Source organism: Pan paniscus, chromosome 4 (genome assembly GCF_029289425.2).
Source record: "Pan paniscus chromosome 4, NHGRI_mPanPan1-v2.0_pri, whole genome shotgun sequence".
Lineage (NCBI taxonomy): Eukaryota > Metazoa > Chordata > Mammalia > Primates > Hominidae > Pan > Pan paniscus.
Window position 1 is genome coordinate 152,151,930 of NC_073253.2, and position 26,672 is coordinate 152,178,601.

Below are 26,672 nucleotides of genomic sequence, written 5' to 3' on the forward strand. Positions count from 1 at the left end.
CAGCATTCCCAGCTAATTTTTGTGTTGCTTTTGTACAGACAGGGTTTCCCATGTTGCCCGGCTTATGTGGTTCTTTAGCGTAAGTTTTGATGTGCCTTGCTGTACTCCTGTGCTCCTAACTCCACATGATTCTATCCCCTAAGTGGAACCAGGTGACCAGTTGAGTCTCTAACCATGGCAAGACCTTTTTGCTGATTTAAATACTCTGATTTGAGTTCCATTCGCTAACCAATAAACTCTCACATGAAAAATCCTGACCTTGAAACCCAATTTCACTTATTCATATAATCAGGTGGGCTGTTTTCCACAAATAGATATTGTGGACTACAGACTTAAAAGCTTCAAATAGCTGGGCATGGTGGCTCACGCCTGTAATCCAAGTACTTTGGGAGGCCGAGGCAGGCGGATCACAAGGTCAGGAGATCGAGACCATCCTGGCTAACACAGTGAAACCCCGTCTCTACTAAAAATACAAAAAATTAGCCAGGTGTGGTGGCGGGCGCCTATAGTCCCAGCTACTCAGGAGGCTGAGGCAGGAGAATGGCATGTACCAGGGAGGCAGAGCTTGCAGTGAGCCGAGATCATGCCACTGCACTCCAGCCTGGGCAACAGAGTGAGACTCCATCTCAAAAAAAAAAAAAAAAAGCTTCAAATGGGTCTCCCAATCCAGAGAGTGCTATGAGAGAAAGATAGGCTGTAAAACTGTATTCCACTTCCTTCTCTCCTTTCAGTGGAAATTACTAGAATTGGAAATTACTTGCTTTGGACTATTTGTTTGCTGTTAGATAATATGAAGTTAGGTGGAGTTCATGGACTATCTATTTATTTTTAATGGACAAATAATAATTGTGTATATTTATAGGATACAATGTGATGTTCTGATATACATATACATCGTAGAAAGATTCAATCAAGCTAATTAACATATCCATCGCCTTACCAACTTAACAAACTTCTGTGGCAAGAACATTAAAAATCTATTAGCAATTTTAAAATATACAACACATGATTAATTACTGTGGTCAGCATGCAGTGCAATAGATCAGTACAACTTAGTCCTTTAGTCTAACTGAAACTTTGTACCTTTTAATCAACATCTCCCCTTTCACTATCCCACCCACTCACCCACCCCCCAGCCTCTGGTAACCACCTTTATACTGTTTCTATGGGATTAACTTTTTTAGATTCTGTATATAAGTGAGATCTTCTATTTGTCTTTCTATGCCTCGCTTATTTCACTTTGCAGCATGTATTTTTTGTTAACGTTAGAGCTAGAAGGAACCACAGGAATTATCTAAAATGGCAGCTGTGCCATAAAAAAAAAATGCTGGAGGGTAAGGTTTACTGCATCAGCTACTTGAGATGGAATGTTTCTCCCTTTCTAAAATGAAGCATGAGTGTGTTTTAACCACTTCTCCTCATTAGCATGACCTAGGGAGCTTGTTAAAAATACATAGTTCATTGCCCAAACCTGAGCCTGAATCCCTAAGGCCAAGGCCAGTGCATATGTACTTGAATCAAGTTCTCCAGGCCACTTTGATGTAGTTGACTACCCATCCAGTGTTTGAGAACCACTAGACAAGCTCCTCTAAGATTCCTTTCATCTCTGACAATCTGCAAAACATTTTCACTGTTAAAAATGTTAAGCCCATTGGTTTAATTGTGCATCAGAGATTATTCTAAACCATTTCCTTCCCCGAAAATGCTATTGAAGTGAAAGCCAGGCAGGCTGTAGATCTCAGATTGTTGAGACCACACCCTGCTCCCCCTTGGGTACCCGGGTCCATGCTTGTTGTTTTCTCTTAGGCACCCTCCTGTGAGATTCTCCATTCACTAACTTTGCTTATTTAGTTGGCTAAGTTATAGAAGGCATGGCCAGCAGTGCTGTGCTCCTCCTTGACTCAGCTGGCAGTAACATCCAGGCATTCCTCTCTCTAGGAGAAGGTGGCCATGAGCCCTAAGAGTCACCCATATGGTAAGCAAGACTATGTGCTTCTGGGGTTTTTCACAGTTGGCTTTTTTTTTTTTTTTAAAGACAGTCTCATTCTGTCACCTAGGCTGAAGCACAGTGGCGCGATCTCAGCTCAGTGCAACCTCTGGTTGTTCTTATGATAAAAGATGATTCCCAATTTGGACCAGCCTGCAGCCTTCCCCGAATTTAGTCTCTTCACTTTGCCAAGTGGAAATGTTTCCCAGATTATAAATGAAGTGGGAGGCTGGGCACAGTGGCTTATGCCTGTAATCCCAGCACTTTAGGAGACAGAGGCTGGCAGATCACCTGAGGTCAGGAGTTCAAGACCAGCCTGGCCAACATGGTAAAACCCCATATCTACAAAAATACAAAAATTAGCTGGGCATGATGGTGGGTGCCTGTAATCCCAGCTACTTGGGAGGCTGAGGCAGGAGAATCGCTGGAACCCAGGAGGCGGAGGTAGCAGTGAGGCGAGATTATGCCATTGCACTCCAGCCTGGGTGACAGAGTGAGACTCTATCTCAAAAAAAAAAAAAAAAAAGAAAAAGAAAAAGAAAAAAGTCAGTGCAGTGGGAAGTCCATTTTGCCTCCCATGAATCCAGGAGAAAAATAAGAAGTTTATTGTCATCACCCTCAGCTATGTTAACAACATAGAACACATGCACCTAAAATTAATAACTACTAAAATATGAACTTAGCCAAGTGTGGTGGCACATGCCTACAGTCCCAGCTACTCAGGAGGCTGAGGCAGGAGGATGGCTTGAACCCAGGAGTTTGAGGCTGCAGTGAGCTATGATCATATCACTGGACTCCAGCCTGGGCAACAAAGCAAGACTGCCTCAAATTCAAGAAAGAAAAAAGAAAAAATAGATGATCTTGTTCCTATGAATATTTGGTAAATTAATAAAACATGTACAAGAAGTATTCCACGGGAGAGTCAACATTTTATTTTCCCAAGTACTTTCGCATAAAAGGAGGCATCCTAATTGCTAAATAAGAAAAGATCTGGCCGGGCGCAGTGGCTCACGCCTGTAATCCCAGCACTTTGGGAGGCAGAGGTGGGCAGATCATGTAGTTAGGAGTTCAAGACCAGCCTGGCCAACGTAGTGAAACCCCGTATCTACTAAAAATACAAAAATCAGCTGGGCGTGGTTGTGGGCACCTGTAATCCCAGCTACTTGGGAGGCTGAGGCAGGAGAATCGTTTGAACCTGGGAGGCGGAGGTTGCAGTTAGCCAAGATCACACCATTGCACTCCAGCCTCGGTGGGGTGAGGGGGGACAGGGCAATACTCTGTGAAAGAAAGAGAGAAAGAAAGAGAGAAAGAAAGAAAGAAAGGAAAGGAAAGGAAAGGAAAGGAAAGGAAAGGAAAGGAAAGGAAAGGAAAGGAAAGGAAAAGATCCAATAGAGAAACTAGCAGAGGACATAATAGACAATTCGTAGATAAGGAAATAGGAGCAGCCAATAAATTTTACCCATTAGACTGGGAAAAGCTTAGAACACTGATAATATTGAGTAATGGCCAAGGTGTGAGTAAACAGGACTCCAAGACACTTGTGGGAAGGGACTTAGGAAACGACTTAGCCTCCTGAGATAAACCAGAGTGAAATGGGGATATGAATTGTTATAGCCACACTGTGAGGAAATTTGGCAGTTTCTATTAAGTATTCGCTACCAAAGAGTCCTAGTATGCCTTCGCAATTTCACATTTGTTATCCACCCTAGAAAAACACAAGTTGACAAAGATGCCTATTTGCAAATGTTTATTGCAGCCTCCATGTATATGTGAATGAAATGAACAATGTATATATGGGGAATGACTAAACTGGTGCATATTTATTCCATGGAATTCTATGTAGATTGATAGCATTAGAGATAGATCTGCGTGAATTGGCAGGAAGACTCCAAGCCATTTAATGATGAAAAGGGCAAATTTCAAAACAAGACATAAAATATAAAACCCTTCTTGTAAGATAAATAAATAAAACAATTTCCTTTGTTTTTGTGGGCTCAGACTTTTGAAAGTAAATGCACAGAAAAGTGTCTGGTGGGATAGACACCAAACTCATTGTGTCAGTTACCCCCAGGATCAGAGAAAAGGGATTGGAATTGGGGATAGCAGTCCAAAGAGCATTTGGCTTTATAACATTTTAATTTTTTCACCAGGAGTGTTTCTGTGTCATTCATCTTATTAAAAATTCATATAAGAAAAGGAAGCAGGTGCTGAGTATGGCAGGAACAACATCCATTAAGCTCACATTGTAAACCCCATTCTGCCATTTACTGCTTTTGTGTTGTTGGAGGAAAGCCATGATAATCCTGACCTCATTATCATCACAAGGCAAAGGGGATAATACTCACCTCAGAAATGGTTCTGAGCTCCACATGAAGAGGAGTAACAAATGCCACGTGAAATTAACAAAGTATTAATACGTGTAACAAAGGAAATTAGAATTTAGAAATAAGACAAAAAATGGTTCCTGTCTGTTGTAAAAGTATCCCTGAGTAAAGCAATTGTTGGTATCAAACCAGTTTCACTTCTGTGGAGCTACCTGGAATGGTGGATACAACCTAGGTCCTTATGCCAGCTTGGTTCCTTCCATAGCTGGTGAGCTTAAGCAAGGCTGGCCCTTCCCCAGTCTGAGTCTCAAAATTGCCATCTACAGAGTGAAGGGCATCTTTTAAGAGTACATCCAGCTCTGATCCTTGGTGATTCTGAGCAGTCACTCTCTTTTAAGTTGGTTATCTTAGAAAAGGCACATATAGGCCGGGTGTGGTGGCTCACACCTGTAATCCCAGCACTTTGGGAGGCTGATACAGGTGGATCACCTGAGATCAGGAGTTCAAGACCAGCCTGGCCAAATATGGTGAAACCCTGTCTCTACTAAAAAATACAAAAAATTAGCCAGCTGTGGTGGTGGGCGCCTGCAATCTCAGCTACTTGGGAGGCTGAGGCAGGAGAATTGCTTGAGCCTGGGAGGCAGAAGTTGCAGTGAGCCAAGATTGCACCATTGCACTCCAGCCTGGGCATTGGAGTGAGACTCTGTCTCGAAAAAACCCAAAAATATTTTGAAAAACAAAAGAAAAAAGAAAAGGCACCTATGAAAAAAAAAATAAAACAAAAAACAGCTCACCAGGTGCTGCCTCCTTCAAGCAGGATTAGAAAATCCCCCTCAACAAGTGTCCTGCTAGTAGCAGGACATGTAGACATAGACCCCTGCAACTTTCAACCTAACAAAACCCTCCAAACCTCAAGTTTCCAGGATAAGACAAAGACAGTAAAAAAAAATTGATGAAAAGGCAGATGGTAGCTTTCTTACATCCAAACAAACCCATACCAAACCCAAAATATAAGTGTGAAAGTGACAGGGACTGCTTTCATTCTGTAGATTGTTTTTTTCTTCCCTTTTTTTTTTTTTTTGAGAAAGAGTCTCACTCTGTCACCCAGGCTGGAGTGCAGTGGTGCAATCTCGGCTCACTGCAACCTCTGCCTCTCTAGTTCAAGCGATTCTCCTGCCTCAGCCTCCCGAGTAGCTGGGATTACAGGCACATGTCACCACGCCTGGCTAATTTTTATATTTTTAGTAGAGATGAGGTTTCACCATGTTGGTCAGGCTGGTCACAAATTCCTGACCTCGGGTGATCCACCAACCTCGGCCTCCCAAAATGCCGGGATTATAGGCATGAGCCACCACCCCGGGCCTGTATATTGTTTCTTCAGTGCCTATAATGTATCAAGGGTGGAACTAGGTGCCGGAAAATAACAAGCCACAAAGCAGACCTGGGCTGCCCTCATGGGGCCTGCAGAGTACCTAGGAAGATAGTCAAATGAGTGAGCATTTGCTATAGAGTGACAAGTTTACAGATGCAGGAACTCCAAGGAGGATGCAAACTCATAGCAGAAACACCTAAACTATTCCAGAGGCTACAGGGTAGCCAGGAAAAGCCTGAATTAAGTAGGGACCTGAGGATGCATGGCACTACAGAGGAAAGAAAGGCAGAGAGAATAGTACAAGTTTGAGAGGTGAGGAAATACATTTGTTTTCCTTCAAATATGGGTGTTTTCTCATGCACCATGTTGGAAACTTTTCTGCACATACAAAGAGCCAAGAGGTAGAAGAAAAAGTGTTTAACATTGCTAATCACTGGGGAAATGCAAATCCAAACCACAATGAGGTATCACTTCATTTCTGATAAAATGGCTACTATCAAAAAGACAAAAAGCAAGCATTGCTGGCGAGGACGCAAAGAAAGAGGAACTCTCGTACACTGTTGGTGGGAATGTAAATTACTACAGCCATTATGGGAAACAGTATGGTGATTCCTTAAAAAACTAAAAATAGAATTACCATATGATCCAACAATCCCACTACTGGGGATATATCCCAAAGAAAGGAAATCAATTAAAGAGATATTTACACTCCCATGTTTATTACAGCACTATGCATGATAGCCAAGATATAGAAGCAACCTACGTGTCCGTCAATGGATGAATGAATAAAGAAAATGTGGTATATGGCCAGGTGCGGTGACTCACGCCTATAAGCCCAGCACTTTGGGAGGCCGAGGTGAGTGGATCGCCTGAGGTCAGGAGTTCAAGACCAGCCTGACCAATATGGTGAAACCCCGTCTCTACTAAAAGTACAAAAATTAGCCATGCATGGTGGCAGGCGCCCATAGTCCCAGCTACTTGGGAGTCTGAGGCAGGAGAATGGCGTGGACCCAGCAGGCAGAGCTTGCAGTGAGCCGAGATAGAGATAGCGCCACTGGAGTCCGGCCTGGGCGAAAGAGCGAGACTCCGTCTCAAAAAAAAAAAAGAAAATGTGGTATATAAACACAGTAGAATATTCAGCCATAAAAAAAAGAATGAAACTCAGTCATTTGCAACAACATGGATGGAAACAGAGTTTATTAATATCGTGTTAAGTTAAATAAGCTAGGCACAGAAAGACAAATATTGCATGTTCCCACTCATACATGAGAGCTAAAAAAGTTGATCTCATGAAAGTGGAGAATAGAATGATAGTCACTGGAGTCTACAGGATAGGGGAAAAGGGGTATGAAGAAAGGCAGGTTAATCGGTACAAAAATACAGTTAGTTAGAACATGTGGAAAAAGGGAAAAAATACAATTAAATAGAAGGAATAAGTCCTAGTGTTTGATAGCATAGTGGGGTGCCTATTGTTATTAATAATTTCTTGTGTATTTCAAAACAACTAGAAGGGAACATTTGAAATGTTCTCAGCACAAAGAAATTTAAATGTTTCAAGAAATGAATATCCCAATTACCCTGATTCGATCATTGTACATTGTATGTATATATCAAAATAACACATATGTAGCCCATAAATATGTATAGTTATTATGTATCCATTTAAAAAAACATGGACTTTTGTAAAACTGCAAGGGCCATTCAATATTATCTTGTCCTAGAAGCACAGATTGTGACAACTGGTCATTTAAAAAGCCAGGTCTCTCATTTCAAATATGGGAGAGCCAGAGCAATTTAGACATATTCCCAGTGTCAACAGTTAGTGCCCGAGACGCAGCTGCAGCGCAGGCCAGAACACTTGGCTCTATACCACCAGGATGCAAAGAACTTCACTGGCCAAAACTGAGTGTGTACATTTGCATCATCCAAAACCCAAAAACAACGTGCAGAAAAGAAACCTTACCATAAAGCCTCACCCCAGCAAAACAAAACAAAAAGCAAACAAACACTTCTAAAAACAGAGGGAATGATAAGAATTATCACAACTCTCACCAGAACAAATTCTCCTGGCTTATTGATTATATGAATAACACCCATAGATGAAATCTCTTTTCCCCAATTTATCTGACCACTTATTTCTGTGTCTCTTCTTCAGTTGCCGTTTCCAGTATAAGCCCAAATTACCCCAGCCTAAAACCCCCAGACCAGTCTCTGGATAAACCTCTGTGTAACAAGGCAGGACAGAGACCCTCCACAGAAGGAAGCCTGGTAGGGACAGGGGAGGGATGCAGAAATGAAGTGAGCTTCTGCTTTACTGAGGCCCAAACCAGTGCATGGAAATCCATCACACAATAGCAAGTCCTCTGGAAACTTCTACATAGAAGGTTTCAGAACACTTACTCAGGTAAAGCCACCAAAACTCAATCACCAGCCAGAGAATGAGAGGTTCTTTGGACATTTTGACGGTTGACCGGACCCAGGAGTCTGTCTATCTATCCAAAGCCCAACCTCTTATATCCCAGTTAATGCTGACAGGGTGGGACTCTTTAGTTTCATTTCTCTTTTTGCCTCATAATCTTCCCTTTCTCCTGTCCTACATGGCTTCCCCCAATGGGCGATGCATGATGAAATGTGCTGAGCCCTTTTCTCCTGGTGACTAGTGTGTGTGTGGAGGGATGGCGTGGACATACTTGTGCTTCTTTGTCCACGTGTATAGTGGGTTTCCTATATGTGCACAAGCATCCATGCATGTGCTGGTGCAAATATGCCTGTATAACCTGTGCACGTGCCACAGTTGTCCCAACTGCTGTACAGCCTGTCACAAAGTGCAATTGACTCTCCATACTGGCAAGTGTTTACATGTAGATTCTTCATGGGGCCAAAGCATAGTTAGACTGAAAGTTGCCTCCATTCCCATTCTAGGTTCTCCCTCACCCTGTCCCCTGGCCTCCTTGCCCTAATAATGGAGAAAGAAAAGTGAGGACAGGCACAGTGGCTCACACCTGTAATCCTAGCACTTAGGGAGGCCGAGATGGGAGGATCGCTTGAGGCCAGGAGTTTGAGACCAGCCTGATCAACATAGCGAAACCCCATCTCAATTTTTTATTTAAAAAAAAAGTTTAATAAAAAAATTAATTTTTTTTTAAGTTTTAGGAAGACACTGAAGCCCAGAACTTCCTGATTCCAAAGCTTATGGTTAATCACTACATTGTCCTTTGACTTGTGACTGTTTGGGTAATGTATCCATATGATGAGGCCTACCTGTGGCTAGCTCCTACTTAGTACCAGAGAGAAAATATAAGAATTCACAAATGTTCTAGATTTTTAAAAATCCTTAATTGATTGTAAACAGCCAGCAAACCTCAAACATTCAACATTGCTTCTACTGAAGGTATCAGTGAAAAATCTAAATATCAGGTGAGGTTCTAGACCCAGAGAAGCCAGACTAACATGAGCAGGGATGAAAATAACGGGATTCAGAGTGAATCTTCCCACTGAATGCCCACAGAACCAAGGGATCCTTTCCCCATTCTATCCCAGGAAACTGGAGGATTTAATCTCTGGATAAACTAAGTGGTCCCAATAAAACATTTTCAGATATTTATAGTTTTGAGTGTTCCCCAACAAAACCACTCAACCCTCCTTCAATAAGTTCATCAGTGCATGAGCCTCAGGCATGCATGCAGAACTGTTAATGAGTTTTTAGTGTCCCTTTCAGATATGAACAGATAACCAGGGATCATCAGACATTTGAGGAAAGCATTTAACATAAAAAAGAGACAAAAATAACAGGGAGAGCTAAAGAGAACTTCAAAAACTTTTTAAAAAGCTAATATTTTCTCAGAAAGAAAGATTTTACATTCATGAAAAAGAACACAGACATTATAAAAATGTCCCGAATTTTATGGAAGGTTTGAAAAATAAAGTTAAGAAAATTTGTTAGAAAGTATAACCATCTACAAAGCCAAAGGACTAGGATTGTTTCAGAACATTAAAAAAGAAAATAGAGGAGAGGAAATTACTAAAGAAATAATAAAGGAAAGACTCTTGTAACTAAAGGAGATGACTCTCAGTATTGAGAGGGTCAATCAAATGCTAAACTCAATGAATAAAAATATCCCCACAAAGCAAGATATTATCATGTAATATGAGAACATCAGACATAAAGAAAAGATACGAAAAGACTCCAGAGAGAAAGAACAACATATTGCACTGAATGGATTTGGAAATAGAATGGCATTGGTGTTCCAAACAACAAAGCTAGAAAATAATGCACAAATGCCTTCAAAATTCAGAGGGAAGGCCGAGTGTGGTGGCTCACATCTGTAATCCCAGCACTTTAAGAGGCCAAAGTGGGTGGATCATCTGAGTCCAGGAGTTCCGGAATAGCCTGGGCAACACGGTAAAAACCTGTATCAGCCGGGCGTGGCGGCTCACACCTGTAATCCCAGCACTTTGGGAGGCCAAGACGGGCAGATCATTTGAGGTCAGGAGTTCAAGACAAGTCCCGGCAACATGGCAAAACCAGTCTCTACTAAAAATACAAAAATTAGCTGGGTGTGGTGGTGCATGCCTGTAATCCTAGCTACTTGGGAGGCTGAGGCAGGAGAATCACTTGAACCCAGGAGGCAGATGTTGCAGTGAGCTGAGATTGTGCTACTGCACTCCAGCCTGGGTGACAGAAGGAGACTCCATCAAAAAAAAAAAAAAAAAAAAAAGAGGAAAAGAAAATCTATATCTGCCAAAAATACAAAAAATTGGCTGAGTGTGGTGATGCGCACCTATGGTCCCAGCTACTCCAGAGGCTGAGGTGGGAGGATTGCTTGAGCCCGGGAGGTGAAGGTTGTAGTCAGCTGAGATTGTGCCACTGCACTCCAGCCTGGAAAACAGACAGAGAACCTGTGTCCAAAAAAAAAAAAAAAAAAAATCCAGAGGAGAAATTTAATTTCAACCTAGAATCCTACTCGCAGACAATCTATTTCTCAAATGTAAGATCATAATAAAGGCCTTTTTGGACATAGATTCAAAATTTACTTACTATACTTCCTTTCCTAGAAGTTATGGAAGGGAAATCTGTAGCAAAACGGGAGAAATAACCAGGAAACAGAAAGTCATGGGGTCCAGAAAACACGACATCTAACTCCAGGGAAGAAAAATTTCACAAAGAAAACTGCAGAACAGACCTAGAGGGGAACTGTTTCACTGCATCACAAACCACCCCAAAACCTAGTGCCTGAACAATGTCAATGTACTTTTCATGATTCCCTGGGATGACAGTGTTCAGCTGGGTAGCTCTCACTCAGTGACAGTGGCTATCTCAAGACTAGATTGGACTATTTGTCCAAGATAACTTTCTCACTCACATGACTGATCATCCAAAATGACACTTCTAGCTGGACTTGTATGTCTAGCAAATTAATAGAATGACTAGAAGAGATAGGGGCTGGACTTACAACTGTCTCTCTCCACATGACCTTTCTACATGGAAGCTTGGGCTTCCTTACAGTATGGTGGTCTCAGAGTAGTTGGATTTTTTACATAGGATCTGGCTTTCTCAAAAATTAGCATTCCAACATGCTCAGAAATAATCCACAAAGGTTCTTACGACCTAGCCTTAGGTAACATTCAGTATCATTCTTACAGTATTCTATTGGTCAAAAGGCAAATTATAAGGCCATCCCAGAGAATTCAAGTGGAGGGAGCAATACAAGGATGTGAATGCGAGGAAGTGTGGTTCATTGGAGTGGTAGGGGAAGCATCTTTGGAGAATAATTACTTTAATAACCACCTCAGGCTGGGGCAGAAGAGCAGAGGAATAAGCCTTGGGGTGGTGGTAGTGAGTGTCATGAATAAGCTCATGTACTTAGGTAATTTGAAAATAACTTTGATAGGTGTTTGGCAGATATGATGGAATACTTGGGATGAATTTTTTTTTTTTTTTTGAGACAGGGTCTTGCTCTGTTGCCCAGACAGGAGTGCACTGGTATGAACATGGCTTAGTAAAGCCTCAACCTCCAGGCTCAAGCAATCCTGTTGCCCCCGTCTCCCAAGTAGCTGGAACCACAGGTGTGCCTCCACACCCAGCTAATTTGTTTAAATTTTTGTAGAGGCAGGGTCTTGCCATGTTGCCCAGGCTGGTCTCAAACTCCTGGTCTCAAGTGATCCTCCCATCTCAGCCTCCCAAAGTGCTGGGATTACAGGCATGAGCCACTGCCCACAGCCATGGGATGAATTTTTGATGGATACTTGGGAAATTAAGAAAAAAACACAATGAAGCCTGGGTGCAGTGGCTCATGCCTGTAATCCCAGCACTTTGGGAGGCAGAGGCAGTTGGATCACTTGAGGTCAGGAGTTCCAGACCAGCCTGGCCAACATGGAGAAACCCCATCTCTACCAAAAATACAAAAAGTTGCTGAGTGCAGTGGCACATGCCTGTAATCCCAGTTACTTGGGAGGCTGAGGTGGGAGAATCCCTTGAACCGGGGAGGTGGTGGTTGCAGTGAGTCAAGATCATGCCACTGCACTCCAGCTGCGGTGACAGAGCGAGACTCCATCTCAAAATAACAAACAAACAAACAAACAAAAAATGAGATAATTATTACAACCAGGAAAGATAAAATTTTGTACGAGAAAAGAAATGTAATTATGGTGCATTTGCTAAGTGTGAAAGATATTAATAGTTACATGCTGATAATAATGTAAAATCTGGCTACTGGCTTAATATACCATTTTTATTTTTATTTATTTATTTTTTTGACACAGGTTCTCACTCTGTCGCCCAAGCTGGAGTGCAGTGGTGCAATCTTGGCTCACTGCATGGAATACTTCGGACAAATCTCTGCCTCCAGGGTGCAAGCGACTCATGCCTCAGCCTCCCAAGTAGCTGAGATTACAGTCATGCACCACAATGCCCGGCTAATTTTTGTATTTTTAGTAGAGATGGGATTTCACCATGTTGGCCAGGCTGGTCTTGAACTCCTGGCCTCAAGTGGTCTGCCTGCCTCAGCCTCCCAAAGTGCTGGGATTACATGAATGAGCCACTGTGCCCCAACTTAACACATATTTTGATTTGACTACACTGGAAAAATTGGTAGAGAGGAAGCGGGGTGGGGGTATAAGAAAGCCAAAGTCTATTCACCTTTACAGGGAGTCAACAAATAGTGTCTCAAATTGGTCAATCAGACAATACCAGCATAAACACACTGTGAGTAATATGAAGGTAAAAACCAGAAGAACAAGCTCAAAAGAGTTTAATGCAAAAAAGTGGGAAAGAAATTCACTATTTTTTTAGTTATAAACCTTTTACAACTTGACTATTAAAAATGCATATATTGAGGCGGGGTATGGTGGCTCATGCCTGTAATCCCAGTACTTTGGGAGGCCGAGGTGGGCAGATCACTTGGGGCCAGGAGTTTGAGACCAGCCTGGCCAACATGGCAAAACCCTGTCTCTACTAAAAATACAAAAATTAGCTGGGTGTGGTGGTGTGAGCCTGTAATCCCAGCCACTCGGGAAACTGAGGCTGGAGGATCTCTTGAACCCGGGAGACAGAGGTTGCAGTAAGCTGAGATCGCACCACTGCACTCCAGCCTGGGCAACAGAGGGAGATCATCTCAAAATAAACAAATAAGTAAATAATAAAATAAAATAAAATGGCTATATTGAGCATACCCAGCACCCACATCTTAATTTCTAATTCCATCCTCCCATAAAAAGAACCAGGGCTTCTTGGAGAAATGGCTGATTCTAGTACTGAGGTGAAAAACATACGGACTGAGCCTGGAACATCCTGCAATGTCAGTAAGTAAAAGCAAGAAAGTGCTTAAAAAAAAAAAAAAAAAGGAAAATTTAAAAAAAATCCCACAATAATGAGATTATTTTAAAGAGCAAAGGAGATTATCAAAAGAGCTTCCAAAAAGCTTTGGCTCCACCTCAAAGCTGGAACAACCTGAGCAACAAAATAAATAGAAGAATACTGGATTATAATCCAAAGTATAAAATAAGTATCTGAGTCCATACTGACAGAAGTAAATTATGACTCCATAAATAAGTAGGGGAGAATAGACAAATCTTCTCCCCAGAAGCATTATAAATAATTTATGTAGATACTCCCCACTCAAGGAGATAATGCCTAACTCCCCACTCTTTCAGTGTGGGTTTGACCTACTGACTTCTTTCAAAAAAATACAATGGGGAGTGGCGGGGCAGGAGTAGCTTTACAGTAGAGAAAACTGACAAATACTACCTCAGGCAGGCCATCAAGATCAACATCAACAATCAGTTGAGTTGATAATATGTACCCTTGACATGATGTAATATAAGGGTCACTTTGCCTCTATGGACTTCCTCCTCAAAACCCATGACACTGACATGAAGAAAACAGGCAAAGTGAGGTGGTTCACACCTGTAATCCCAGCACTTTGGGAGGCTGAGGCGGGAGGATCACTTGAGCTCAGGAGTTCAAGACCAGCCTGGCCAACATAGTGAGACATTGTCTCTATTTTTAAAAGATAAATTAAATAAATAAATAAATAATAAACTTAATGTAGTATCCCAAGTGGGATCTTGGCACAGGTAAAGGCCATTAGCTAAAAAGTAAGAAAATATAAATAAGGTATGGATTTTAGATAATAATAATGTACCAATCCTGATTCATTTATATGATTTGATTTGATTGTTATTATTATTTTTTGAGACAGAGTCTTGCTCTGTTGCCCAGGCTGGAGTGCAGTGGCATGATCTCGGCTCACTGCAACTTCTGCCTCCTGGGTTCAAGCGATTCTTCTGCCTCAGCCTCCCAAGTAGCTGGGATTACAGGCACCTGCCACCACACCTGACAAATTGTTTGTATTTTAAGTAGAGACAGGGTTTCACCACATTGGCCAGGCTGGTCTTGAACTCCTGACCTCAAGCAATCCACCCACCTTGGCCTCTCAAAGTGCTAGGATTACAGTCATGAGCCACAGCGCCGGGCCGGTTCACTAATTTTAATAAATATATCACACTAATATAAGATGTTAATAATAGGGGAAACAGGTGTATGGTACATAAGAACTCTGTTGTATTATCTTTGATTTTTCTGCAAATCTGAAACTGCTTTAAAATAAAATTCATTTTTTAAAATGCACATATTTCTTTGTTTTAAGAATGTAAATGTTAAAAGTAATCTAGTATCTGGAGGGGTCAAACACCGGAAAAAGAGACTAGGTTGTCTCTTCCTAAGTTAGATTCCATGATCAAGCTTCAGAATATTCACAAACATCCTAATATTTGATGCTCAGCTTTTATTAAAGCATATTATTGACAGAGTCCAAAGCAGTGCTGGATATTTCATGTTTTTGCCACCTTCATTCTCTGCATTTGGAGGTTTGCCTCTGGAGAACCGGACTTCCCTCATTCTCAGTCAATGAGGTTCAGGTGGCGTTGATTTCATTCATGGGCAAAATTGGCTCAAGGATAGGCAATTGACTCAAATGAAGTCAAGGATACACAATCTTGAGATGTTTATTGTGACTTTTAACAGATAGAGACCCTCTCTATTTTCCTGTGGTCTGAGCTGTGAGGAAGTGAGCTGGAAGCTAATGGCAGCAGTCTTGCCACCAACGAGGAAAGCCTACCTCACAAGAGAACCAATCAAGCAGAATGCAAGCGAGGAACTAAAGCAAGTCTAGGTCTATGACATGAGTGGAATCCCTGAAACAAGTCACATCAATGAGGCAATACATTTCCTTCTGGGCTTAAGTCAATTTGCATTGGGTTTGCAGTCATTTGGAATCTTAAATCTGAAAAAAACAAAAACAAAAAAACCCTCTGCAAAGCGAGAATTTGGCTGGATGATTTTAAAGTTTTTCCTATTTTAAGAGTTTAGGACTGGGCACCCTGGCTCACACCTGTAATCCCAGCACTTTGAGAGGCCGAGGCGGGTGAATTGCTTGAGCTCATGAGTTTGAGGCAAGCCTGGGCAAAATGGTGAAACCTCATCTCCACAAAAAATACAACAAATAGCCAGGTGTGGTGGCATGTGCCTGTAGTCCAAGCTATTTGGGAGGCTGAGGCATGAGAATCACTTGAACCCAGGAGGCAAAGGTTGCAGTGAGCCGAGATCATGCCACTGCACTCCAGCCTGGGCAACAGAGCAAGACCCTGTCTCAAAAAATAAATAAATGAATAAGTAATACAAGAGTTTATACTATTATCTGGTCCAACCACCTGCTTCATCAAACATCTGATTCACCTCAACCTTTTAATCATTCAGCAAGTGCCTGTCAACCTATTATGTTTAGACATGTGAGAATTCTGTTAGGCCCTGAGAATAAAGACAAATAAGGCATAGATTTTACCTTTACAGACCTGACAGTTCCAAACCTTTAAACAAAGAAGGGATTATCAGACCCCATTTTACAAATAAAGGCATGACGCCAGAGAAGATAAAAGACTATTATGTAATAGGATGAAAATAGAATCCAGGTTTTCTGGATAAAGAGTCCTTTATAGTACCAATACTTTCTTTCTGGTAAATGGCATTATTAAATAAAATCCCATTCGTTCATTTTTATTCATTCGTTTCTTCATCATCTATAGCAAGGGTCAGCAAATTAAGGCCCATGGACCAAATACAGCCCAATGCCCATATTTGTAAAGAAACTTTTATTGCAACACGGTCACTTCCATTTTTTAGTATATGGCTGCTTTCACACTACAATAATAGAGTTGAATAATTGCAACAGATATCATATGGTCCACAAACCCAACAATATTTGCTATCTAGTCCTAACAGAAAATGTTTGCCAACCCATTGAGTTCATGTTATGTGTAGGCACTGTGCTAAGCCCTGAGACGGTCATATCAGATGAGCCATTCTTGCCTTCAATAAGCTCACAACCTAGGCGCTAGGGAAATGGAAAAGGAATGAACATTCACTAAGCTGTGGCTATGTGCTAAACACTCTGCTAGGTCTTGTTCACATGTAATCCCAGCAACAAACCCTCAAAGGAGGTATTATATTTGGCACTATACGTACAAGGAAAGAGGGATTGGAAGACATTGAAAACTTAACTCGAAATATAGCTTTTACTGCCTAGTATATTAGAGCTGATATCAGGACAAGAATAGAGATTCACTCAAATCACCCCGAGGAGAAGGTTACTCATGACAAGGGCACATGCAATCTGGAATCAGCACCTCATTAGGAAACATCAAGGTGTTACTTCTTCTGCTCTTCTCTGGGGTATCTCTTTCTGTCCCTCTCTGAACCTCTCCCCTGACCAGCTTTCTCATGAGGTCAGCTTTCTCATGGTCCTTATTATACACCCTAGCCCCAAATCCTCTAAGTAACCCTCAACCCAGCTCTCTGAGCTCACTCACTCATTCTTTCAATTCTAAATGCCAGATTCCTGAGGGAGAACTTGAGCCCCTCTGGTTCGCATTTTCCAAGGTAGGCCTCAGATTGTTTTCCACTGGCTGCCTCTGTGACTGGCTACCCTGAGATCAGCCTTACCCTGGAGAAGAAAGATCCCACCGTGCAGAATGCTACCATTCCATTTGCAGTTTCAGCAATTGGGCTGTGGATGGAGTATGGTTGCTCAGAAGTGGCTGGGTTTGGTAGGCAATGACTAACAAATCTAATACAAATAGAAATTTTTTATAAGTCTGTAGCCAAAACAATCATTTAAGTCACTTAGGAATCCAGTCAACTGGAAGGAACAGAAAGTCCAATTCGCAGAAGCCTAAACATATAAGGAGTTTGTTTTTACTCTCATAAAAAGAAGCCTGGATGTAGACAGCCCAAGGAATCAAAAATATCATCAAGGAGCCAGACTCTTCTCTTTCTGTTCCTCCATACTGGTTTGTCACACCCTGGTCACAGGAGGGCTGAGGTACTTCTGGACATCAAGTTCATGTTTGGGAAGGGCAAAGGGGAGACAGAAAGGCTTTCACGTTGTTAGTCTTTGACTTTTTATTTGGGAAGAGAAGCCCTTCTCAGCAGACTTGACTTATCCAGAACTAAGCCACCAGCTTACCCTCAAATCTATTGCATGAGATGGCTATGACTGGTTTATTTATTTATTTTTATTTTTTATTTTTCCATAAGTTATTGGGGTGCAGGTAGTATTTGGTTACATGAGTAAGTTCTTTAGTGGTGATCTGTGAGATTTTGGTGCACCCATCACCCAAGCAGTACACACTGCACCATATTTGTAGTCTTTTATCCCTTACCCTCCTCCCACTCTTCCCCACAAGTCCTCCCCAAAGTCCACTGTACCATTCTTATGCCTTTGCATCCTCATAGCTTAGCTCCCACATATCAGTGAGAACATACGATGTTCGGTTTCCCATTCCTGAGTTACTTCACTTAGAATAATAGTCTCCACTCTCATACAGGTCACTGCAAATGCTGTTAACTCATTCCTTTTTATAGCTACATAGTATTCCACACCACAGTTTCTTTATCTGCTCATTGATTGATGGGCATTTGGGTTGGTTCCAAGATTTTGCAATTGTGAATTGTGTTGCTATAAACATGTGTGTGCAAGTGTCCTTTTCAAGTAAAGACTTCTTTTCCTCTGGGTAAAATCCTACCCAGTAGTGGGATTGCTGGATCAAATGGTAGATCTACTGTTAGTTCTTTAAGGAATCTCCACACTGTTTTCCATACTGGCTGTACTAGTTAACATTCCCACTAGCAATGTAGAAGTGTTCCCCATTCACCACATTCACGCCAACATCTACTGTTTTGTTTTTTTTTTATTTTTTAATTATGGTCATTCTCACAGGAGTAAGGTGGTATCTCATTGTGGTTTTGATTTGCATTTCCCTGATCATTAGTGATGCTGAGCATTTTTTATATAATTATTTGGCCATTTGTATATCTTCTTTTGAGAATTGTCTATTTATGTCCTTAGCCCACTTTTGATGGGATTTTTTTTTTCTTTCTGATTTGAGTTCATTGTAGATTCTAGATTTAGTCCTTTATCAGATGTATAGATTGTGAAGATTTTCTCCCACTCTGTGGGTTGTCTATTTATGCTGCTGATTGTTCTTTTTTGCTTTGCAAAAGCTCTTTAGTTTAATTAGGTCCCAGCTATTTATCTTTGTTTTTATTGCATTTCCTTTTGGGTTCTTGGTATGACTGGTTTAGACCAATCAGGCCTACGCCTTGAGCCTGGGGTAGGGATCTAGGGTCCTTCAGATCGGGAGATGAAACATGCTGGTTCCCTGAAGAAAATTAGAGTTCTGTTAGAAGAAGAAAAGGCTGTTGCCTGAGCAATGGACAGCAGAGCACAGAGACCAAGTACATACAACCCTGTGGCTGATTCAATGCCAGGCTTCTAATAGATAATAAGTACCTGATGAATGAATGAATGAATGAGTCAACATTTTGATTCATTAATAGGAGAAAATAATACAAAGTAGAAAGAAGGTAAGAGTGGCTGTCAGAAGATGTAAATATTTCAGAAATCTTCGTGAGACCCTGTCTCACCTCTGAAATTTATTTTCTTTATTTGTAAAAAGGGATTGAATAATGCCTTCAGTGTAGAGTGTATTTGAGAATTAAGTGAGATTACTTATGGGCAAGTTCTTTAAAGTCATAAAGACGTAGGAAAAAGTTTCAACTTATAAGCAAAGGAAAAAAGATGGGAAGAAGCTGGCATGAGTCAATTGGCCTCATAAATCAACCCAACAAAGGGAGGATCCACAAATAGAAAAGGAGAAATGGAGCTTGGGTGGATACATGTTGCAGTTGTGTCAAAAAGTCATTGTTACATTAGTTTTACTCTCAGAAGAGGAAAGAGTTTCCATCTGAAGAAATACAGAAAGTACTGAAATATTGGAAACCCAACTTTTATTCTGCCGGCAAGGCCAGATGTTTGTTAAGAAATTGAAAGTGGATCACGCATGGTGGCTCATGCCCATAATCTCAGCAACTTATGGAGGCTGAGGTGGGAGGATCGCTTGAGCCTGGGAGGTTGACGCTTCAGTGAGCTATGATCGCACCGCTGCTATCCAGCCTGGGTGACAGAGCAAGACCCATTCGAAAAAAGAAACAGAGAGTGAGAAGAAAAGAGAAAAAAAGAAAGAGAGAGAGGAAGGAAAGAAAGAAAGAGAAAGAAAGAAAGAAAGAGTGGGGGGAGGGAGGGAAGAAAGAAAGAAAGAAAGAAAGAAAGAAAGAGAAAGAAAGAGAGAAAGAAAGAAAGAAAGAGAAAGAAAGAAAGAAAGAATAAAGGAGGGAGAGAGGGAAGGAAGGAAGGAAGAAAGAGAAAGAAAGAAAAGAGAGAAAGAGAGAGCGGGAGGGGGAAGAGAGAGAGGGAAAGAGGGAGGGAGGGAGGGAGGGAGGAAGGAAGGAAGGCAAGAATTGAAAGTGGAAGGACTGGATGTAAGAATGAAAAAGTACAGCATTAAACTCCCCTGGAAATATCCTGGTTGGTGCAAATATAGTGAAATTACTTCTTCCAGGTGCCATAGTGTGGGACCTCAGATGAATATAAATGGCTGCCATTGGCAATTGAGTTTAATTTTATTTCATATAGCCTTAATTATTTTTACAAATATTCTAGTTTTCTTCTAGGCACATAATAGTGTAACACGCCCCCATCACCATGATGTTCATTATGGACACATGACTGAATTTGGCAAGTGCATGTAACTAAAAGTGTCATGGAACACTTGCAGGTGGAAGCCTAAAAGAATTGGTGTACAATTCACTGTTTCCTTTGTCTGGCTTCAAATAGTGAAAGACTCCAAACCTGGGTCTCTGATTAAGGATGATGTTAAGCAGAGCCTCACCCTCCACCCCCATGATCCTCAATGGAAACATGTAAAAATAAAAAGCAAACTTTGTTATTCATTTTTTTTTTTCCTGAGGTGGAGTCTCACTCTGTTGCCAGGCTGAAGTGCAGTGGCACAATTTCAGCTCATTGAAACCTCTGCCTCCCGGGTTCAAGTGATTCTCTTGCCTCAGCCTGCAGCTGGGACTACAGGCACACCCCACCACGCCCAGCTAATTTTTGTATTTTTAGTAGAGATGGGGTTTCATCGTGTTGGCCAGGATGGTCTGGATCTCTTGACCTTGTGATCTGCCACCTCGGCCTCCAAAAGTGCTGGGATTACAGGTGTGAGCCACCACGCCCGGGCCAAACTTTGTTATTCTAAACCACTAAATTATTGTTTGTTTAACCACAGCATAATCTTACATATTCTGACTAATACCTCAGTCATGTGGAACCAGTAATGAGAAGTGGTTAAGAACATTCTTTGGAGTGAGACAGCCTGGGGTCAACGACTTTGACACCAGGCCAGCTGTGGTGGCCCACGCCGGTAATCCCAGAACTTTGAGAGATCAAGGCAGGCAGATTGCTTGAGCTTAGGAGTTTGAGGCCAGCCTAGGCAGCATAGCGAGACCCATCTCATTATTAAAAAAAAATTAAAAGGTTCTAACATTAGCTACATCTCCAACCATTCTGCACCCTTGTGCCTGGCTCCTGTTTCTCTCTCAGTCCAGAGCTGTGGTTCTCAGATCTGGTTACATCTTAAAATCACAAGAGGGATGCAGATTCCACCCCTAGACATGACTTCATTGGTCTGGGCGGGGGCCTAGGCATTAGCATTTTTTTTTAACTTAAATGTATAGCTAGGTCTGAGAACCACTTGCCTAAAATTCCCTAATCTTATTTAATTGATTCACCCTTCAAACTCAGACTGAATCTTCTCCAACACATCTTCTTAAGTGCAAGTTCCCACTTGAGCTCCAGTGGGAACTTCAGCAACCTGGGCACACCTTGTCTCTGTAATTAGAACATTATATTAAGATTATCCATTTTCATATTTTTTTTTTTGAGATGTAGTCTTGCTCTGTTGCCCAGGCTGGAGTGCAGTGGTGCAATCTTGGCTCACTGCAACCTCCACCTCCCGGGTTCAAGCAATTCTTCTGCCTCACCCTCCCCAAGTAGCTGGGATTACAGGTGTGCACTACAATGCTCAGCTAATTTTTGCATTTTTGGTAGAGATGGGGTTTCGCTGTGTTGGCCAGGCTGGTCTAGAGCTCCTGACCTCGTGATCCACCTGCCTCAGCCTCCCAAACTGCTGGAATTACAGGCGTGAACCACCGTGCCCAGCCTTCATATCTATTTTCTAACCACAGTGTGATCTCCTGGAACACAGGAACTGTAGTGAAATCATCTCATAGCCCCAGCACTTAACATAGACCCTGCCATCATATATCAAAGTATATACCCAATAAATACTTATTGATCTCAACAGAGAAAAGACCACGTGATTAAAAATTAAGAAACCATTGATGACCTTTGAGAAAATAGCTTTAAGGGAAGGGTGGAAGAAATGACCATTGTTGGCCAGGCACGGTGGCTCACTCCTGTAATCCCAACACTTTGGGAGGCCGAGGCTGGCAGATCACGAGGTCAGGAGTTCAAGACCAGCCTGACCAACGTGGTGAAACCCCATCTCTACTAAAAATACAAAAATTAGCCAGGCGTGGTGGTGCCTGTAAAAAAATAAAAATAAATAAAAAATAAGATAAGAAACTGTCAACAGGTGTGTTTCAGCAGAAAAGTAAAATTATTTTAATCAGGATTCAAAATGGGAGACGGAGGTGGAGAAAAGAGCACAGGTGTACAAAATGTCAAATATGGTTATTTTTATGTGGCAGGATTTGGGTGGTATGTTTTTTTCATTCCAGCAGGTGCTCACTATGTAATAGTCAGATGAATAGATTTTCCTTGTATGAGCGAATGCATGTATTTTCTTCACAGGCGTAGAACTAAGTTCATCATACATTTTAAGGCACAGTGTCATCATGGGTCTGGTAAGCCTCCTCAGATTTTCCCTGATATCTCAATACATAATGCACATTTTTGCTAATGTATTAAATCAATGTCACTGGATATATAAGTAACCTTGAAAGATGCACAGTATTGCTTTGTATATTATGTTTTCAAATTACAAAACATTTTGCTATGGATCTCCTTCTGCTTCCTTTTCCACCCAACTCTATGATCTTAAAATCTAACTGTGTCAACATATGTATATTTAGCTTATAGCTCCTAATTGCTGCATAATATATAATACCACTGTGGACATATCCCCTATTTTATTCACCCATTCTCTCTTTTTTTTTTTTTTTTTTTTTTTGAGACTGAGTCTTGCTCTGTCCCCAAGGCTGGAGTGCAGTGGTGCAATGTCGGCTCATTGCAACCTCCACCTCCCGGGTTCAAGTGATTCTCCTGCCTCAGCCTCCCAAGTAGCTGGGATTACAGGCACACGCCACCATGCCCGGCTAATTTTTGTATTTTTAGTGGAGACGGGGTTTCACCATGATGGTCAGGCTGGTCTCAAACTCCTGACCTCAAGCAATCTGCCCACCTTGGCTTCCCAAAGTGCTGGGATTACAGGCGTGAGCCACCGCGCCCTACCTATATTCATCCATTCTCTTAATGAGGAATGTCTAAGTTACCTACTAACACAAAAAGTGTTTCATTGAATAACCTCATACATGTCCCTACATGGACCTGAGAAAGAGTTTATCAGAGTAGGCATCCAGAAAGGGAACTGTTACATCATAGGCTAGCCACACACTTAATTTCACTAGTACCATCAAATCTCTCTCCAGAGCAAACTGGCCAGCTTTACTCCAACCCCCTGCACATGAGAATTCTGTTAACCCAGGTACTGGCTAGCACTAGTACATCTCTTTATAATTTTTGCCAAGCTCTTGGATATAATGTGTTACTTTGTTGTTGTTCTCTTTTGATTTTTTTGATGATTTTGGGGGTTTAATGATTTGTTAACACATTTGTTAACTGTTTATGTTTCCCCTTCAGCAAATTGACTTCTCACATTTTTGCCCATATTTCTATTTTTCTTCCTCTCCTCCTCTTCTTCCTCCTTCTTTTCTGTTTTTCTTTTCCTTTCTCTTTCTCTCTCTTTCTGCCTGGGTATCTGTATAACGTCTTCTCTAAACATTAAAAGTAATTTATTCTACTCCATCATCCCTCTGCCAAATTTGTCCATTGAATACTTCACTGAACAGAAATCCTTAATATTGATATATTAATATTAGAAATCATCCATCTTTATCCTATGGCTCCTGCTTCGGAGATCTTGTTTAAGAAATCTTGGCTGGGTGCAGTGGCTCACCCATGATCTCAGCACTTTGGGAGGTCAAGTTGGAAGGCTCACTTGAGCCCAAAAGTTCAAGACCAGCCTGGGCAACATAGCGAGACCTTCTCTCTACAAAATTTTTAAAAAATATTACCTAGGTGTGGTGGCAAGTACCTGTATTTCCAGCCAATCAGGACACTGAGGTGGGAGGATTGCTTGAGCCCAGGAGGTCAAGGCTGCAGTGAGCCACGATCATGCCACTGTACTCCAGCGTGGGCAACAGAGAAGACCTTGTGTCTATTTTAAAAAAGAAAGAAAAAAAAATCCTTTCCCACTGCGAGATTACCATAATATTTGTCTATAGTTTTTCTATTAACTTCTTAGTTTTGCTTTCCCAATTAGTCATTAATCCCTCTGGAGTTCGCCTTTGGATATAGTATGAGGTATGAATCCAGCTTTATTTTTTCTATGTAACAATATAGTTTTCCCACTACTTTCTGCTAAAAATCCATATTTTCCTCATTGATATATGATGCTATGTCAATCATATGTGATGAAGGATATTAGATAGGTAGATAAAGGTATGTGCTGTATGCATGTCCTACGCTGTTTATTCTGTGGCATTGGAGTTTGTTCTTGCACCAGTATCTCATTATTTATTATGAAGGCTTTGTAACAAACTTCAATATTAATAAAGGGTGAGTCCAACCCTTCCCACTGCTTTTGGTCTTTTTAAACAATTTTTAAAGCTATCTTATACATTATGCTTCCATGAAAATTCCAGAGTCAGCTGTTGAGTACCCCAAAAAATCCTATTAGATTTTCTTGTTGGAGTTTCCTTGACTGACCCTATTGACCCAAGAAGAATTTACATCTTTACAAATGTTAAATCATGCCATCCATATACTCAGCATATTCATGTTTTCTTATGATTCTTAATAAAGTTTTAGATTTTTTGCCATAAAGGTTCTTTGTACTCTTGATAAGGTTAATTACTATATACTTTAGGCATTTTATTGCCAATGTGATTTGTATGTTATTTTTACATTTTCTAGAAAATTATTGATGAGATAAAGAAATGTTATATATTGACTTCTTAACTATTTTCTACTTTGTATTTAATCAGCATGGGTTGCTTTTCCAAAAACATTTTATGAAACAAATGGAAAAAAGAAAACACAAATGAAAAGTTTGCCTTTGCAAAGGAACAAGGCTATTTCTTCCTCTAAAATAAGGAGTGAAACAAGAAAGGTTAAAGATACAGAAAAATGTAGTCAATTAAGTGGAGAAAGCCAAACAGTTCACTCCTTAAGTTGAAGTAGTCCTGAGGGGTTTAAACCTCATCCCTTGAAGAGGAAAATACTTTCCTGTTAGAAAACTCAGTTCAGTCATTATGAATTAGAGAGTTACTAGTTACTAGGGAAACAACCCTTTTTAAAAATGGTTACAAAGACCAGCTGCAGTGGCTCACACCTGTAATCCCAACAGGCTGGGAGGATCACTTGAGCCCAAGAGTTCAAGACTAGCCTGGGCAACGTAGTGAGACTCTGTCTCTACAAGAAATAAAATAAAATTAAGAATGGTTATATAAACCAAGAATTGAAGAGCCAAGCCTTTACAGCAAAAAGAAAACAAAGATCAGAATGAAATCTAAACGATATATTCTCCACATACTCCCTCATGTAGAAAGAAGAAGAGTCTGTACTAAATGATACCTAAACTTCCTTTTGTCTCAAATCTCTGAAAATAGTCTTTTTAGAAAATGAACAAGTGGGGGTAGACAATAATTTTGTGTGAATTAATCTCCACCATTGAGTTTTCTATCATTTTCTTTGTCAAGAAGGCTTTGAGAACAATTCTGCTACTTTTTTTTTCTTTCTTTCTTTCTTTCTCTTCTTTCTCTCTTTCTTTCTTTCTTTCTTTTTTTGAGACAGGGTTTTGCTCTGTTGCCCAGGCTGGAGTGCAGTGGCCTGATCACAGCTCACTGCAGCCTCAACTTCTCAGGCTCAAGCAATCTTCCCACCTCAGCCTTCCAAGCAGCTGGGACTACAGACATATAACACCAGGCCTGGCTAATTTTTTAATTTTTTTATAGAGACAAGGTCTCACTATGTTGCCCACGCTGGTCTTGAACTCCTGGGCTCAAGTGATTTGTGCACCTCAGCCTCCCAAAGTGCTGAGATTATAGGCATGAGCCACCACACCTGGCCAAGAACAGTTATTCTTTAAGGGAACTTGAGGGGAATAAGTTTAGTCTACATAAGTGTACAGATACAATTCAGGAATGGATATTTTTGGACAGGAATTATTTTTACCATTGTCATTTTGGCTAGTTACTGAACTGGCTCTTTCCCTGTCATCAGCTCATCAGCTATATCACCCCCCAACCCCCCACTCTAATACTGAAGCTCTTTTCAACTGGGCCCATGTATTTTAAGTGTTTCCTAGTTTGAAAAGAAAAGAGGAAGAGGGAGAAATGAAACTTCTGGAGTTGTATTGCTAAAGGAAGCTTGTCCTTTCAGACACTTTTCTACAAAATTTTTACTCAAACTTCCTCTTTTGTGGGCTAGGAGAGTTTTTTTTCATATTCAGATAAAAAATATATTAGAGAAAACATGCAAAATCCACCACCTGAGTGCCTTGCATAACAGATGTATTTCTTCACTTACATGAAGTTCATTTCTCCATCTATGCACCAGGTCCAATTTCTTCCCCAACATCTCTAGGGTACCTGGGAAAGAAACCAATGTTATACTTTTAAAGAGCAGCAGATCTTAAAATCAAATGATCTTCTCAAAATGCAAAAGTATGGTTTAGAAGTAGGTGGAGGTACAATAAATTTCTTAAAAATGAATACAAGACTAGTGTTAATATC

At 41.0% G+C, this 26,672-nt stretch overlaps 1 protein-coding gene across 3 annotated transcripts in view; it reads right to left on the reverse strand.

Moving 5' to 3' along the window:
- TIMD4 (T cell immunoglobulin and mucin domain containing 4) overlaps positions 1 to 8,169 on the reverse strand; it is a 43,750-nt gene extending 35,581 nt beyond the window's left edge. For 2 of the 3 annotated variants that reach the window (XM_034960871.4, XM_024928839.5), the window contains exon 1: positions 8,084 to 8,169. In XM_034960871.4, the coding sequence (XP_034816762.1) occupies positions 8,084 to 8,141 (58 nt within the window). In that variant the 5' untranslated portion in view covers positions 8,142 to 8,169. The remainder of the gene's footprint in view (positions 1 to 8,083) is intronic. The other variant, XM_034960870.3, reaches the window with a different exon arrangement.
- Between the last annotated feature and the right edge of the window lie 18,503 nt (positions 8,170 to 26,672).